This window comes from Echiichthys vipera (genome assembly GCF_963691815.1).
Source record: "Echiichthys vipera genome assembly, chromosome: 4".
Lineage (NCBI taxonomy): Eukaryota > Metazoa > Chordata > Actinopteri > Perciformes > Trachinidae > Echiichthys > Echiichthys vipera.
In genome coordinates, this window is record NC_139829.1 from 8,055,090 (window position 1) to 8,073,597 (window position 18,508).

Sequence of the window (18,508 nt, forward strand, 5' to 3'; positions counted from 1 at the left end):
CTTATAAACCTCCAAGCATTATGTTTTTTTTCCCAGATTGTGACAAGACATTAATCCGGGAAACTTGGACACACAAACTATACGTTTTTCCTCCCTCTTTCTAGCCAGCTTTATGTCGATCTCTGGTTGCCTAAGAAATGTAGATGTCATACTCAAAGATTCTATCTCATTGGTGGCGCTTTTGAAAGGTCAGCGGAAACAAGGTCAAAGTTCAACTGATTTGAACTTTGAGCCCAGTGGCAGAGAGGCAAATCTGAGCGGTGCTCGCCGCTACCTTGGGCGCTGCCGCTACGTCAAATGTGAATATTTTCTGGTTTTCTACGACAGAAAATGAATTAATGTTGGGTTTTGGCAGGCAATCAGTACTTAAGCTTTGGGAAATGGTGAAGGACAATTTTCACCAGTTTCTATTCGATTTGTGGTGTCTTCTTTTGGACCGATGGAAACAAAAACAAAAACAAACATAGGTGTTTATTTAACTACTCTGTTTATTTGTGTCTGTCCAACTCTCATAAATTCACCAAAAGTGAGCATTAGATAATGCCTCATTTGCATATCCAAACATACAAAACCTAACACAAATAATTGTCTTAATGTCAGAAATCAATTGGGGATGTTTGATGGTGATATCTGTTGGTCAAAATAGGTTACCCTATTCACCTGTAGTGTCCTTTCTTCTTCTGATCCCCTTTGCTAACTTTGGATAAATGAAACTATAAGAACTTATAATCACATCTTTGTTAAAATAAACAGTTATTAAATGTTGACAGTGTCACATTTTCTTATAAAACATCCCTTGTTTGTTTCAATAAAGATGCTCTGCAGGCTATTGAATGCAACAGTAAAGAGAATCTGCTATGAGCTGCCTTTCCTGTTTCCTCTACATTGTTTTCTGAGCATGCTCAGTGTGAAGGAAGGAGCACAGAGAGAGAGGGGGCGCTCTGTTTCCAAGGAGATGGCAATACAAGGCTTTAAACTGCAGCCGCTGTGTTATGCAATAGGGCTGTTACCATGACGACCCAACCCCTTGAACATCGGTTCAAGGGGTTGGGTTGAAGGAAGAAAGCTCACAACACTTAAGGGTGACACGTTCCGAGTAAGTGCTGATATGAATGTCCATGAACAAACTACGCAGACGCGGCAGTGTCCAACGATCTGCAAGGACTTTAAAGGCAGCGTGAGATGGAGAGGCAGGCTGGCGGGACAAGCGTCAAACAACACTCACGGGCTGATGGTGTATTAGCCTTTACAAGGTCTTTGCATTATGCTATTTACAGTACATTTACTGATGTAGTGTGACACCAAGTCAGTGGGTTATTAATCACATCAGTGACAATTAAATTTGTTACAATAATAATAGTTTTACTTCCGTATTATCTTTTCATTAATTAATTTGTTGTCAACTACTAAATTAATTGCCAACTATTTTGATAATTGATTGTCATTTAAGAAAACAAAAGGGTCAGAATTCCCTGATTCCAGCTTCTTCAATGTGAATATTTTCTGGTTTCTTTGCTCCTCTGTGACAGTAAAGTGAATCTCTTTCGGTTTGGACAAAACAAGATATTTGAGGATGTCATCTTGGGCTTTTGGAAACTCTGATCCACATTTTACACCATTTTTCTGACATTTTATAGACCAAATAACTAATCGATTAATCAAGAAAATTATCAACAGATTAATCGACAACTAAAATAATCGTTAGTTGCAGCCCTAATCCTTTCAGATATTTGCATCCGCTTTCATTGTAATGATGATTTACTTATGATTGTTAGGATAGTAAGTATTGATACTTTTAAATACCACATTTCACACTTATATGATATCCACATTCGATCGAAAGTTTCAAAGCTTTGTCTTTAAAGCATTGCATGCAGGTTGTTTATATAAACACGGTGGGACCTGTATTCTCGATTTTAGAGCCCATGTTACAGTTTGTTTCTGCCCAGAGATCAATTAAGTTTGATCTTTTTCCTAGAACTGCTATCATTTTCTGTCTCTGGGTTTCAGTGGTAAAGCCTCAGGCGTCACTGACTATCGCCTACAAGAGTTCACACAATATGGCCTTCTTATCTGTGTGTAGTAAAAGAAAACAAAATTTATATCATGGGCATCTTCAGTCAAGTAAAATCGCACACACAAAATATCTGTTTTGTACATTTGGTCACTTACGGATGTATCCATGAACTAATAAGATTTAGCTGCATCTTCTTTTTTGCTTATCAAAATCCTCTTCCTGTTTAGCCTGGATTAACCACAGTGACCGCTTTTAAGAAAGGTGACTGTGTGAGAGGTTTTCAGTCAAGATTGCATGGCTGTATGATAAAATGAGCTCTGTATGATAAACTAGAACTGTGACGGAAAGGAAACCTGGTTTGTTTCTCTGCTTTGATGAGCTCCAGCATCGTCCTGTTAAATACAATGGATAATAAAATAAGAAGAATCCATAAGCCTGTGAATGTTCTCATTCGTCCAGGTCATCGTTATCCTCAAAGCAATTTCAGTCAAAAAACAACTGGACTGGTTGTTTGTCTAGGAAGACATTTCACCTCTCATCAAAGAGGCTTCATCAGTTTGTTTGTTTTTTTTGACTGAAATTGCTTTGAGGATAAGAAGAATCCATGTACCTCTTCTTAAAAGCACTTTTTGCACATGTAAATCAAAGACACATTTCTGCATTTTTGCCCGCAAAAAGGTAGACAAAGTATTATTTTATCTATTCTTTTTATCTGGCACCTAAACTTTCTTGGGGTCCATTTGTGTGATTTCATCCCGGAATATACTGAAGATTTCTTTTCTACTGAATGTTACACTGTCAAGTTTTTATAAGTTATCACCAAGGTCACCACGATACTACATTTTGCGATAAACACAACTCAAAAGACACTCAGGGATGTTTTTAGTGAACATAGTTATCAGTTATCAGTAGAAAACTCCACTTTAAAATGTAACTATCACTTTTTTTTGTGTTCAGTTCAATTTGTTCCAATAAAACAATGTTGAAAAATAATGACCAATAATTAATAACCTTTTTTTTTATTCAACAGGTAATTTGTTGTATTTTAGAAGTATACTGAAATCAGCAGAAAGGCAGAACTTGGCACACTATGCGTTTTATTTTTCGCAAGTAATATCGGTCAACAAGGTTATCACATATGTTACTCTTATAGTGCAACCCAAACCACCGGCATATCTCACTGCAGATTGTAAAGTATTCAACGCATGCCTCTAATCAGTCCAAGACTGGGAGTAAACTTGTCTTTGAGGAAGCCACTTTTCCCTCCTTGCACCTCGCACACACCCATTGAGCATTGCTATGAATCTATATAGATGTGGTACCTCCTGTGGTACCTTTACATTAAGATTGTGTTTTATAGCGGATGTGCAAGCATCATAAAAGGTTTTATATGAGTTTATGAAATTAAACATTAACCAACAGAGAAAATGAGCAGAGGTGCTATTTCACACAGCAAATGCCGTATATTTCCCTGAAGAGATTTGAGTGATGTTTTGTTTGTCTTGAGAATGTGTGTGATTCATATTACTGCCACTGGATTCACACAATTCCACTGATCTACAGCCAAACAAATGCAGCAATGTACTGTGAAGAAGAACAAGATAAATATGAGGAAGGAAATACAATTTGTAAGACCTATGGATGGATACACCCAGTGCATTTGAACACTTACTAACACTGAATGTCAACAGAAACTTTGTTTTAGAGAAAACTCCACAGGGCACCTTTAATATACTGATGAATAAAACAACAAACACACAAACACAAGATGCATCAGGATTTGAGTTGTTTACCGCCTTGTTATTACAGTTTTATTGGGGAAACGCTGTGCTAATAGGACGGATTTCTTTATTTTTGTGTCATGCACATAAAGTTTCTGTATGTTTACAAAGTTTTTTTTACAGCTTGGTCTTAAACACGATAATCTAACTTCTCTCCCAGGCTTGACAAATAAGATCTGCTTCCCAACTCAAATTGTTCATAGTCATCCAGCCTAAAGACATAGGCATATATGGAGGTCATTTTAGAAAAAAGGCACATCCCCTACATCCTTGTAGACAGGACAGTTAAACAGAAAAGTAATACTGTTATTAATCCATTACAAATACTGTAAATAGCAAGTACTGTAACATCTAATCTCAAAACCCCCTTTTCTTTTCTTTAAGCACACATATACAGTTTAACTGTTGTACTACTTCAAACTCTCAGGTGGCAACTGACCACTCAGACATTTGTATCTCTGTTTGAGCTGCAGGGTTTCGTAGATTCAATCACCAGTCGAGTCTCTCCATTCAACCAGATTCAGATGCTGTTATTTAGCATACATCAAAATTCTGCCACTTAATTAAAGCACCCTCTTGTATCCGTGAATGAGGGGAAAACAATTAATACAAGAGCCTTTTAGTCAGTGGTATCCATAAATCAGGATTTTTAGTGTTTGGATCAACATCACGGACAAAACTATTTTGTTTTACCGTATACACTACATTAAACAAATTGAACAGCTATCTAGATTTCTTTTGATTAGTTGATTGCAGCTTCACAGTTGTGAGGGTTTGCTGCTTTTCTTTGTCTTATTTAACACACAATACATTCTTTTATACTGCTGATGGCACTTCACATCTGTGTGGATTTCAATGCAACTTCTGCAAACATACTGATATAAAAAAGAGGCCAACAGAGCCCATCAGATCTGTCTCACCACAAAATTAACTTTTGTATAGAATCCCTGTCATTGCTTTCTCCTCACAGGCCACTGCAGTCATATCTGTACCGTAAGCTCATCTTGATTAATCGCTTTAAAGAGAAATATGTGCAATAATCAGTAATAAAATGCATCTGTCAGGCCCTGATGATGAACATCCGTACTAGCTTCAATGCAACAAGCTGCGGTGTGCTTGACTTTTTTGTGTGTTTGTTGAACCAGAAGTCATCGCGCTCGTCTTAGCAGGCGTAATCACCCAAATTACAACTCCTTCTTCTGAACGGCACAACAGGATCTTAGAGTGTCAAGGCTCTCTTTCTCTCCCTCCCATTGGCTGTGGAGTGGTGGTACTGATGTCAGAGGCAGAGGGGTTGCCATAGAGACGGGCACCACAGTGGCATTTCAAGAGAACGGCTCATGGCAGAGTGAGGCAGAGCATCAGCAGCGGCTAAGAACCAGGCGGGTCAAGTAGCTCAGATGCAGATTAGGAGTCACAACGAGAGTGAAAAGACATTTAATTTATATGTACATGACTACATATGCAAATAATTGTAAAAATGATCAACTGATTAGGAGAATTAGAAGAATTGTTAGTTGTCAGCCCTAAAAAAAATAGCAAAACGAAGTAGTGGCACTTATTTAGCTGGGTTTAATTCAGCTTCTGAAAGTCATTACAACTTTTCCTCTTAGGCAAAACGGTTTCATATCAAAAGAAAGCTTAATGCCAGTATGAATGACGTGTTTAAGTCATGCAAGATTTACTTTCACAATGAGCTGTGAACTTCAAAATACTGCTCACATCAAGTATTCTTCTTATATCCTTAAATATCTTTGAATTGGCATTACAACTCAGCATTTTTTTGTCAATCAACTTGGGATGCAATGATTCCATGCATTGGACCGTAAAAGACCGTAAGCAGTCGACATTAGCTAGTTTCTTTTGTCAATCTAATTATAAAATTCAATTCTTCCTTTATAGGTCACATTCACTTAATGCAGTGCGGCATGTAGATTTTAAATTTGGGGAGAAAAAGAGAGCACTGGTATTGGATCAGTATCCCACATATGTGAGGTATCAAAACTGATTGTAGGGATGCACTGACTGAGCTTTCTCTCTCCAGATGCCAACAGATGCAGTTAATAAGTTTATCAAAAACAACAATGGAGGAATGAAAATATTTCTCACTAAAAGCAAAGTAGAAGAAGAAGAAGTTTTGTTTTTTCCAATTTGCCATGAACATGGCCAACTACCACCTCTTACATATACGGTAAAACTTTTTATTTAAAAAAAAAATAAAAAAATAAAAAAAAGGAGCCACTTCTGCAGCACCCCCGTGGTCTAACTGCTCATGTAGGCGTGTTGAAGAGCGTGGCTCTGAACATCATCACAGAGGGTGATACAGTATCTTGCTATTGTGTAAGCCCGACAGTGTGCACAAACTGAAGCTTGCGTTAAGAGGCTTGGTGAACCATCAATCTGCCCTCAGCCACTGGAAAGCCCTGACATGCACAAGCCTTACAGTCAACAAGACCCTGTTGAAAACAAAAATAGGCCTACTCTGAAAATGACACAGACATGCCTCACAGTCGAAAGCCTTCTTACCACACAGTCATACACAACCACATATCTTAACAGCTCATCCTGACACAAACACAAAACTTTGTAGAACAGCATTTTGATTATCAGAACGTTCTTTGTACAACTTGTACTAACTGAAGACGTACAGACTATTTCTTCTGTTAAGATCTGCATATCCATTAAAAGAATTCAGCTCAAATTCTACGTTCTGTTTGGACAGAAACACCCTGTATCACGCATCAGCTTCTCAGACACACAGATGAAAGAAACACTTCATGAGAAACTACATCGAGAACCACAAGCTTGTGGAACAGTGGAACTCAGAGGGTTGTACAGGGCTGCAAAGGAAAGTTTCAGTTGTAAAACCCTGTTAAAAAAGTGCGAAAGAACAGTTTTAGTTTTCAGTTTTAACAAAATATCAAAGCTGCAAATATATATTACCGTCATGTGGCTATATTTTCTGTAATAGAACCCATGAGCAGCTATAAATCCTTGGCCACCAAGTTTGCATCTTTGTCATGAGTGCTATTCCCTGTCCCTGTGCATGATCTTTTGTGAGTTAAAATGCTTTAGGATTGAACACTGAAAACAATAATAAAGCAACAGAAAGCAGGACATGGAGACGGCGGCAAAAGCTACTGTCATGGCAACAGTAAACAGCATCTCAGCTTAAGGCTTCAATGTGAAACAGTTGTTCTGGTATTGTTTTGCAAAACTACTTTTGGCATGTCTGCGAAGTGCGGTCTTTGGTGATCTGCCACGCAATGTCTGTAGAGGGCTGCAGCCGTTCTGTGCCGAAGGGTGGCCAAACTAAAAGTTGGGGACAGTTTCACTTTTGACGCTGAAGTACGACCCGAGTGCGAACATGCGACATGTTGACCTATGAAACAAAGAATTCCTTCCTGCCTGAAAACACATGAACAGGTCTCCCGGCTACAGAAATATGTAATTATAGCGGCGGGCGAGCTGCATTTTGCCGCTGCTTGGTGGGTGTTGAGCGCAACCTCCACGTGTAAATCTGTGGGGATGCTTAAGCACATCGCTGCAGAAACATCCAGTAATTGCCAGGGCTCTGCTTATCTATAAATTTTGATTTTTTTTAACATGTTTTTTAAGCAATCAAAAACATCTTTGTGCTGTATTTGTGATCTTTTCTAATTGTGTTAAACCTCTGTGTTTGAAATGCTTATGCATAAAATGTATAATGAAATCAGCTTTTCTGACTCATAAGACTTGCTGAATGAAGCCCAGGGGGAGCCGTTTGCACTGCCGACACAAAAAGCCAGATAGAGAACAACTTCCTGATTCAAAAATACTTCAGATGCAGACCAAGGAATGCCTACTTGCAGCACCACTTACTCTGGCTGCTGCACATCAAAGCAACATGAACAACTGACTCAAAACTACAGCTCTCAAAGAGGAACGCAGGAAGACAGTAAGTGCAAGCAGGGCTGAGGCTGACACATCGACAACTCCAATGCCAAAAATAAACATTAGAAACAACAACAAAGTAAAGAGCTGGGCTTTTACAGGAACAAGAGTGAAGAATACTGGAGTGTTTATGTCTATATGGTGCTGGTATAAGGTGTTGATACAGTCATTCCAGGGCTACAAGATGAAAACAGTCATCTTATTCATTACAAGGAAAGCAGGAAATTTCTCCTTGAAAACCTAAAAGTAAATGAATCACAATGCTCTGTCAGAATATATAGTCTGACCGTGTTGTTGCGTAGTCACACAGGATTTACAAATGAGAAATGGACATCCAAGTTCTTGTTACTTGTCATTTTGCCAGCTCAGTGAGTTTTGCATAAGTTCCATTACAGTTCCAGGCATTGTAACATTAGTCAGTGCAGTATGATGGGCGTGTGTGTGCATGTTGCTCTAAGTTACGATAATAACAAGATATTTATCAGCAAGTGTCTTTATACTCATAAATCATTGTATTTTTGGCTGACATTCTCACACTTACAGTAGGACTGTTTCCTTGAAAGATAAACAAGACTTGTAATTTAAATTGCACCACTTAGCTCAAGTTTCTGGTGGACCTAAAAATGCACAGTCCAAACTTGCCCAAACGAACCAAACAAATGCTTTCAAACTCAGCGGGAAATTCATATTTCACAGTCAAAAGGATGTCTGATCTTGATGCAAAATATTAACTTTATTTCTCTTATGCATTACATTGCTGGGATTATTTGCAACAACCAGAAGAAGAAAGCTCCGCCGGCCAGCATGAGTGGAAAAGATAACAAAAAGAGCTTACAGAAACTTCATTCGAAGAAAGTTCGAAGAATAAAACATCACAGTTGCTGCCTACACAGTTTGAGTGACAGATGATCTCTTAGAGGCGAAGTGCACAAACACCACAGCTATGAGAATCCCACAAGTGACGACATCAACATTAACTGTTGGCTAAGAGGATGACATGCCCAGTTTCACTTGTAACAAAAAATGTGCTTTGTTGTCTCTGTGTGAGCAGAGGTAGGACGCTGACTGCAGACATCGAGAATATTTTGACCTAATTTTGCTCATGTTAGGATGTTTAGTACAAATACATGCCTATGTAGAGGGCGCGCCACAGGTTTTTTTTTACCTGCTACACAGACGCCATCGGTAGTAGGGCTGTAACGATACACCAATCTCACGATACGATATGTATATCACAATATTCAGCTCACGGTACAATATATATCATGATATTCAGTCAACGATGTGATTCGATACGATATAATTCGATAAACACACATCATTTTCTGAAAGATTTGAAGATGACTTGTGAGTGTTCCATTCACTTGGATTGAATTAATTGAACCGAAAACTAAAAACGTCAATTACACAATGTGTGTCTGACTGGACAGCTTTCAAATGCTGGACAAAATGAATCAAAGATGTGCTGAGAAAATTTGTTCCATTTATTGAAACAGTGCAAACTACAACAAGCCTTTGAATATATAATACGGCCTCAAATCCTGACAAATAAAGTAGGCAATGGACTCGGTAATTCTTGCAACCTTGGTGAAGCTGAGGTAAATTTGTGTAAACAACCGCCATCCATGTCCAGCATGGTTTGTTTTGGGTCACGCCGCAGCTTCTTGACGTCCTCTGTCAACATTACCTTGTCCGGGTGGTGACGTTTTAGGCTTGTAGGTAGGTGGTGTTTCTGGAGTATTTCAAGTTTGTGTGACACAGCTTGCAAACCGCGATGCTTTTGTCTAAGTCTTCACTTTCCTTCTTCCTCTTAAACCCCAAGTGCTCCCACACGTGTGCTTTTAAACACGAAGGTGCTGGATTTACATTTGCCACCATTTTCTTGAATCTCCTCGCTCTGACTCTGCAAACAGGAAGAAGTAGACGTCGGCGTCTGTGCAAAGAGAGTATCGGGTAACTTGCTCCACAGTGACACTAGCGGCTGGCGGACCAAATCGCTCTTCCTGTAAAGCGAACGGGAGTAAACATGGGGGATATGAAAGGGATTTATGTACAAATAGATATATTGGACGTTTGCTACGGCATCCTGCGTCAGCGCAATGTTCCGCATATGCAGCCCATTTAGTTTTGCCCTTACTAGCAGTTATAGCTTTTAACACAACAATTAATAACCCACAACCTCCCCTTCCACAGTAAAACACCGTGGCACACAACAATATGTAACACTAATTATTCATTCCATTAATTATTCTCTAAAATCTTGTTTATGTATTTGTCTTTTTATTATGGGACAAAGCAAATAAAACAGCATCAATGTAAATGTGTTGGGGTTAGAAAAACAGCTAATTTGCAGCCCATAGTCCCAACACAAAATCTTCTTATCACTATTTTTGAATGATATGAGTAATCAAAAAAATGCATTCAAATCTAGCATTAATAGTTTAGACAACGCAACCCTAACCAAACAGCGACGTGCAAATCATAACCTAACCAAACAGCAAATTATTTATTTTGTCTGGCAGTCCGAAAGCCAGAAGCTATTACGTTTACAGTGATATGAAGCAGAAACAAAGCAGCAAACCCTCATCCACACAGAAAAACATACATTTGTTTTTTTAAAACAACTCAAATAATTAAATCAACTGTCACAATTTTTCCTGATTAATATGTATGTATGTATATACATTATATTAATACTGATATTGCCCAGCTTCTACAGATTTCAACACTTATTCTGAGGTGTTATTGTCTCGTAATGCTAAAGTAACCTCAGCTCAACATCCTTCCAACATTGGGGCCTTAATGTTGAGCTGTATGTACCGGTGATTAGTTTATAGGGGATCAAACTGTGGCTGTGTGCTTTAGGCGTTTTTTCCCTGATTCTGCAGACAGAAAGATGCTAAACAACCTGCTGTGCCATTACACTGTAGGCAGGCTGTGTGTCAAATCAATGTTCTCAGAAAACCCAGCTCCTCTCACCACAGAGGGAAAAAAGATCTACACTGCTGTTGTTTGACCAGAACAATATATTACGTAACACAGTACAGTCAATGTGCAGATTTAAGGTCAGTACAGTACCACAGTCTATAGAAAAAGACAAGAGTGTTGTAGAGGAGAGTGACATAACACTATCTGAGAGATACAGTTAAAATTAAACGTCATTTTTAATATTTTGGATTAAATATCTGATTGAATGCTGCAGTTGTACACAATTAACATACCAGCCATGCACTAGAATGAGGTAAAATGTATATAGCGAAAATTAAATTGTACATAAATTTCATTTTGATGACTGTATCTTCCATTACACCCCTGATATAACGTAAGTAGGAAATACTGCTTCCAGAGTGTGTCGCTTATAGATTCCTTCATATACAGTACTAGCCATCAAGGAAAAACCTGTTTTTTAGACCAAGGACCCCTTAACTGAAAGAGAGACAAAGCAGGGACCCCCCACTACAAATATTGTATCAAACTGAGGGCCTAAAGCCTGAACGCAGCTTTTTATGGTGCATAAAATACTTAGATATTCCAATGATCATTATTAACACATTCATATATTTAAACATTGTAGGTTAATGTTAAACATACATTTGGAAGGAACACTAAATCATTTAGTCCAATTATATCTGTGCATGGATACCTTGCATATAAGCCAGTATACCTATTATCAAGGTTGTACATGTATCTATTTATTCAAAATGAGGTTATCTTCGCTAATAATATGTTGCATTCCTGTTAATGCATGTTTTAAAAAACGTTTGAAAGATTATCAAACAATTTGGAGGACCCCCTGCAGTAACTCGGAGGACCCCCTGGGGGGTCCCGGACCCCCTGTTGAAGCCCCCTGGACTAGAGGCTGCAATTCAAGTTAAAAGCGATGCGAATGTCATTTTTATAGTCGAAACCTTCTTTATTATTAGTTGTACCTAAATAAAGTAGACCTCTGGTCGGTTACTATTACAACCCAGCAAAAGTCAGCCGTGATTTATTCCCTTTTTCCTCGCCAACGGTCGCCGTCTTGGTTAAAGTAACATCGGTTGCACACTGTTGCTTGCTCGCTAAAACATGACATTTACCGACCGTTAGCTAACGTCACTAACGGTCGGCAAGTTGTTCAAGATGCAAGTTAGCCAAGTCAGGCTAAACCGAAAAAAGATGTAAACTCTCTACATGTTGTTAAAAAAGAAGAACAGAGTCTTCGTTTACACTTACCACACCATCCCGTAGGCTCCTTCCCCGATGTAGGAGAGGTTGCTGTACCGAGGCCCGACGTCGAAGGCCTGCCCGCGGACCAGCTCCGTTCCAGACCCGGGGCTGGGGCCGCAGCCAGCAGGGGCAGACACCGCAGCTGTCGCCATTATGAAGCTCTGGCTTTTTTTTTGTGTAAGGCTATCAAATTAAAAACAACAGCAACTAAAATGATAAAACAAGTGTTTTTCTTTTAATATCCGTCGTCGCTGTGTTTGCAACAGTTGTCGGTGTGGTAGAGGCCTGTTTTTCTTATTCCGTTACCGTGCGTTCAGAGCGGCCACACCACTGCTGTGCTGTCGCAGGCAGGAGCGAGTGGAGCCGAGCAGCGGAGAGGTTGATGCTGCAGGAAATAACGGAGGCGGTCATGTGATCCGGTGTTTTCTTTTTTTCTTTTCTCGGCTGTCCGCGCAGTGTTGCCTTCAGGTGCAGTTTCCAGTGCACAAGCGAGCAGTAACGCAGATCCAGGTGTAGAATAAATATTCAGATCCCTTCAGCCCAGTGGTTCCCTACCTTTTTGGCCTAAGCCTTATAAGGTATGTAATCTTAAAATATGGACTTAGCATCTCAAAATAATGAAAAACTTTCCCAAGATAATCATTATTTTGAGATACTAAGTCAATATTTTTTAGATAGTTTCTCATTATTTTGAAAAACTAAGTCAATATTGTTTTAGATAGTTTCTCATTATTTTGAGATACTAAGTCAATATTTTTTAGATAGTTTCTCATTATTTTGAGATACTAAGTCAATATTGTTTTAGATAGTTTCTCATTATTTTGAAAAACTAAGTCAATATTGTTTTAGATAGTTTCTCATTATTTTGAGATACTAAGTCAATATTGTTTTAGATAGTTTCTCATTATTTTGAGATACTAAGTCAATATTGTTTTAGATAGTTTCTCATTATTTTGAAAAACTAAGTCAATATTGTTTTAGATAGTTTCTCATTATTTTGAAAAACTAAGTCAATATTGTTTTAGATAGTTTGTCATTATTTTGAAAAACTAAGTCAATATTGTTTTAGATAGTTTGTCATTATTTTGAGATACTAAGTCAATATTTTTAGATAGTTTCTCATTATTTTGAGATACTAAGTCAATATTTTTTAGATAGTTTCTCATTATTTTGAGATACTAAGTCAATATTTTTAGATAGTTTCTCATTATTTTGAGATACTAAGTCAATATTGTTTTAGATAGTTTCTCATTATTTTGAGATACTAAGTCAATATTGTTTTTAGATAGTTTCTCATTATTTTGAAAAACTAAGTCAATATGTTTTAGATAGTTTCTCATTATTTTGAGATACTAAGTCAATATTTTTTAGATAGTTTCTCATTATTTTGAGATACTAAGTCAATATTGTTTTAGATAGTTTCTCATTATTTTGAGATACTAAGTCAATATTGTTTTTAGATAGTTTCTCATTATTTTGAGATACTAAGTCAATATTGTTTTAGATAGTTTCTCATTACTTTGAGATAGTAAGTCAATATTGTTTTAGATAGTTTCTCATTATTTTGAGATACTAAGTCAATATTTTTTAGATAGTTTCTCATTATTTTGAGATACTAAGTCAATATTGTTTTAGATAGTTTCTCATTATTTTGAGATACTAAGTCAATATTTTTTAGATAGTTTCTCATTATTTTGAGATACTAAGTCAATATTTTTTAGATAGTTTCTCATTATTTTGAGATACTAAGTCAATATTGTTTTAGATAGTTTCTCATTATTTTGAGATACTAAGTCAATATTGTTTTAGATAGTTTCTCATTATTTTGAGATACTAAGTCAATATTGTTTTTAGATAGTTTCTCATTATTTTGAGATACTAAGTCAATATTGTTTTAGATAGTTTCTCATTATTTTGAGATACTAAGTCAATATTGTTTTAGATAGTTTCTCATTATTTTGAGATAGTAAGTCAATATTTTTTAGATAGTTTCTCATTATTTTGAGATAGTAAGTCAATATTTTTAGATAGTTTCTCATTATTTTGAGATACTAAGTCAATATTTTTTAGATAGTTTCTCATTATTTTGAGATACTAAGTCAATATTGTTTTAGATAGTTTCTCATTATTTTGAGATACTAAGTCAATATTGTTTTAGATAGTTTCTCATTATTTTGAGATACTAAGTCAATATTGTTTTTAGATAGTTTCTCATTATTTTGAGATACTAAGTCAATATTGTTTTAGATAGTTTCTCATTATTTTGAGATACTAAGTCAATATTGTTTTAGATAGTTTCTCATTATTTTGAGATAGTAAGTCAATATTTTTTAGATAGTTTCTCATTATTTTGAGATAGTAAGTCAATATTTTTAGATAGTTTCTCATTATTTTGAGATACTAAGTCAATATTTTTTAGATAGTTTCTCATTATTTTGAGATACTAAGTCAATATTGTTTTAGATAGTTTCTCATTATTTTGAGATACTAAGTCAATATTGTTTTAGATAGTTTCTCATTATTTTGAGATACTAAGTCAATATTTTTTAGATAGTTTCTCATTATTTTGAGATACTAAGTAAATATTGTTTTAGATAGTTTCTCATTATTTTGAGATACTAAGTCAATATTTTTAGATAGTTTCTCATTATTTTGAGATACTAAGTCAATATTGTTTTTAGATAGTTTCTCATTATTTTGAGATACTAAGTCAATATTGTTTTAGATAGTTTCTCATTATTTTGAGATACTAAGTCAATATTGTTTTAGATAGTTTCTCATTATTTTGAGATACTAAGTCAATATTGTTTTAGATAGTTTCTCATTATTTTGAGATACTAAGTTAATATTGTTTTAGATAGTTTCTCATTATTTTGAGATACTAAGTCAATATTGTTTTTAGATAGTTTCTCATTATTTTGAGATACTAAGTCAATGTTGTTTTAGATAGTTTTCTCATTATTTTGAGATACTAAGTCAATATTGTTTTTAGATAGTTTCTCATTATTTTGAGATACTAAGTTAATATTGTTTTAGATAGTTTCTCATTATTTTGAGATACTAAGTCAATATTGTTTTAGATAGTTTCTCATTATTTTGAAAAACTAAGTCAATATTGTTTTAGATAGTTTCTCATTATTTTGAGATACTAAGTCAATATTGTTTTAGATAGTTTCTCATTATTTTGAGATACTAAGTCAATATTGTTTTAGATAGTTTCTCATTACTTTGAGATACTAAGTCAATATTGTTTTTAGATAGTTTCTCATTATTTTGAGATACTAAGTCAATATTGTTTTAGATAGTTTCTCATTATTTTGAGATAGTAAGTCAATATTTTTTAGATAGTTTCTCATTATTTTGAGATACTAAGTCAATATTTTTAGATAGTTTCTCATTATTTTGAGATACTAAGTCAATATTTTTTAGATAGTTTCTCATTATTTTGAGATACTAAGTCAATATTGTTTTAGATAGTTTCTCATTATTTTGAGATACTAAGTCAATATTGTTTTAGATAGTTTCTCATTATTTTGAGATACTAAGTCAATATTTTTTAGATAGTTTCTCATTATTTTGAGATACTAAGTCAATATTTTTTAGATAGTTTCTCATTATTTTGAGATACTAAGTCAATATTGTTTTAGATAGTTTCTCATTATTTTGAGATACTAAGTCAATATTGTTTTAGATAGTTTCTCATTATTTTGAGATACTAAGTCAATATTTTTTAGATAGTTTCTCATTATTTTGAGATACTAAGTCAATATTTTTTAGATAGTTTCTCATTATTTTGAGATACTAAGTCAATATTGTTTTAGATAGTTTCTCATTATTTTGAGATACTAAGTCAATATTTTTTAGATAGTTTCTCATTATTTTGAGATACTAAGTCAATATTGTTTTAGATAGTTTCTCATTATTTTGAGATACTAAGTCAATATTGTTTTAGATAGTTTCTCATTATTTTGAAAAACTAAGTCAATATTGTTTTAGATAGTTTCTCATTATTTTGAGATACTAAGTCAATATTGTTTTAGATAGTTTCTCATTATTTTGAGATACTAAGTCAATATTGTTTTAGATAGTTTCTCATTATTTTGAGATACTAAGTCAATATTGTTTTTAGATAGTTTCTCATTACTTTGAGATACTAAGTCAATATTGTTTTTAGATAGTTTCTCATTATTTTGAGATACTAAGTCAATATTGTTTTAGATAGTTTCTCATTATTTTGAGATAGTAAGTCAATATTTTTTAGATAGTTTCTCATTATTTTGAGATACTAAGTCAATATTTTTAGATAGTTTCTCATTATTTTGAGATACTAAGTCAATATTTTTTAGATAGTTTCTCATTATTTTGAGATACTAAGTCAATATTGTTTTAGATAGTTTCTCATTATTTTGAGATACTAAGTCAATATTGTTTTAGATAGTTTCTCATTATTTTGAGATACTAAGTCAATATTTTTTAGATAGTTTCTCATTATTTTGAGATACTAAGTCAATATTTTTTAGATAGTTTCTCATTATTTTGAGATACTAAGTCAATATTGTTTTAGATAGTTTCTCATTATTTTGAGATACTAAGTCAATATTGTTTTAGATAGTTTCTCATTATTTTGAGATACTAAGTCAATATTTTTTAGATAGTTTCTCATTATTTTGAGATACTAAGTCAATATTTTTTAGATAGTTTCTCATTATTTTGAGATACTAAGTCAATATTGTTTTAGATAGTTTCTCATTATTTTGAGATACTAAGTCAATATTTTTTAGATAGTTTCTCATTATTTTGAGATACTAAGTTAATATTGTTTTAGATAGTTTCTCATTATTTTGAAAAACTAAGTCAATATTGTTTTAGATAGTTTCTCATTATTTTGAGATACTAAGTCAATATTGTTTTAGATAGTTTCTCATTATTTTGAGATACTAAGTCAATATTGTTTTAGATAGTTTCTCATTATTTTGAGATACTAAGTCAATATTGTTTTAGATAGTTTCTCATTATTTTGAGATACTAAGTCAATATTGTTTTAGATAGTTTCTCATTATTTTGAGATACTAAGTCAATATTTTGAGAAAGTATCTCTCTCTTTAAACCGTGTACCCATTACTTTAAGCAAATCATTTGAACTGTTTATTACTTTAACTATATTTTTTCTTTCTTTTGTTTTTTTTTTTTTTCTTGGAAAAGTACTTTTAGCATTTGGTGGTTATAATCAGCCAAATATCTCATTAGTCACTGTTATCATACAACAACGTTTGTATGTTTGGGCCAATATGCCAACTTTTATATCATGCATCATCTCACACAGTTTGGCAATCTGATCACATCTCATGCCAATAGAAGGAGCACTGCAGGTATTATGAGTAAAATTTCCCCACAGATAACGATTAAAATGTTTCGTATCTCAGGCTACGTTCTGAATAACCAATAATTAAACTTCCGCCTGCTGCAGCTAAAATCAAAACTAACCCATAAACGGATTTTTTTTCTTTTTCTATGAGGCAATTTAGTGTGTAATAGCACTTGTGGTGGGACATTCAGAGCCAGAAGAATCAGCAGCATCTTAATTAGTTTCCATGATAAACATCTTTGTGCTGAATCCCATCTGTGTGACTGGATGAGCTGGAGGAATGAAACTCATTTTATTGCTGTGGCTCCGGTGTTGCACACAAGACATTATGAGGATTTTATGGCATCCTGGCCTTAAGAGGGCAGCAAAATGAAACACTAACAAGAGCCGATTAAGAGAAGAAGTACTTGAGGGCGAAGACTGTTGTCAAGTGGGAGTTAGTTACAACACCATTTCCCTTATAGCCTTCAAATAATATGAAGTGATTTTAGTTTAAAAGGTGAATATGGTGCATTTTGTTGGGATGTTAGATGGATGCTTGGAAACTTGAAAAATAATCGAAATGTTAGGATTGTAGCAGGCAGATATTTTCTTTTAACATTATTTTTCAGTTTCGGTATTTCAAAAAAATAAAATAAAACAAATAAAAATGATAATTAAAATTTAAAAGATGCTTAAAATTCTGCCAATGTATGCAGAGGAAGGATTTTTCATATTCAAAATGTAAGGGGCTAAATGTTTTCTAAACTGGTTGTATGTTAATTAACAATAGCACCATTTAAATATTGTTTGAATTAGTCTATATGCATTTAAAGAAAATACATATCCTAAAATAAAGTCCAGGAAAAGGTAGAAAGTTGGAAAAATATGTTTTTAATTTTATTCAATTGCTAGTCAAGTTTAATTGTAGAATTCAGGTCTATTTTTAAAGCTTTTAAAAATATGTTTTAATTAATAGAGCAATACAAGTGTGTTGTGAGTTTGTGTAAATCTAAATAAATCATTAAATGTTATATAATTAAAAAAAAAAATGCATTGAGTGGTATGAGTAGTATTATATGTCATTCAATTCTGAGCTGTGCAAGTTGATCAAAAAGTACCTTGTCATGTTTCGGCTTTTGTTGTGAAATGTAACCGGAAGTAGAAAGTGGTTAGCCTGTTAGCTTGTTAGCTCAGTTGAAACTCCAGAGCGCTGTCCTTGAC

General features: G+C 34.5%; 1 protein-coding gene across 1 annotated transcript in view; it reads right to left on the reverse strand.

Moving 5' to 3' along the window:
* mapk1 (mitogen-activated protein kinase 1) overlaps window positions 1-12,278 on the reverse strand; it is a 29,466-nt gene extending 17,188 nt beyond the window's left edge. The window contains exon 1 of the mRNA XM_083912539.1: window positions 11,947-12,278. Within this exon, the coding sequence (XP_083768665.1) occupies window positions 11,947-12,092 (146 nt within the window). The 5' untranslated portion in view covers window positions 12,093-12,278. The remainder of the gene's footprint in view (window positions 1-11,946) is intronic.
* Window positions 12,279-18,508: the final 6,230 nt, after the last annotated feature.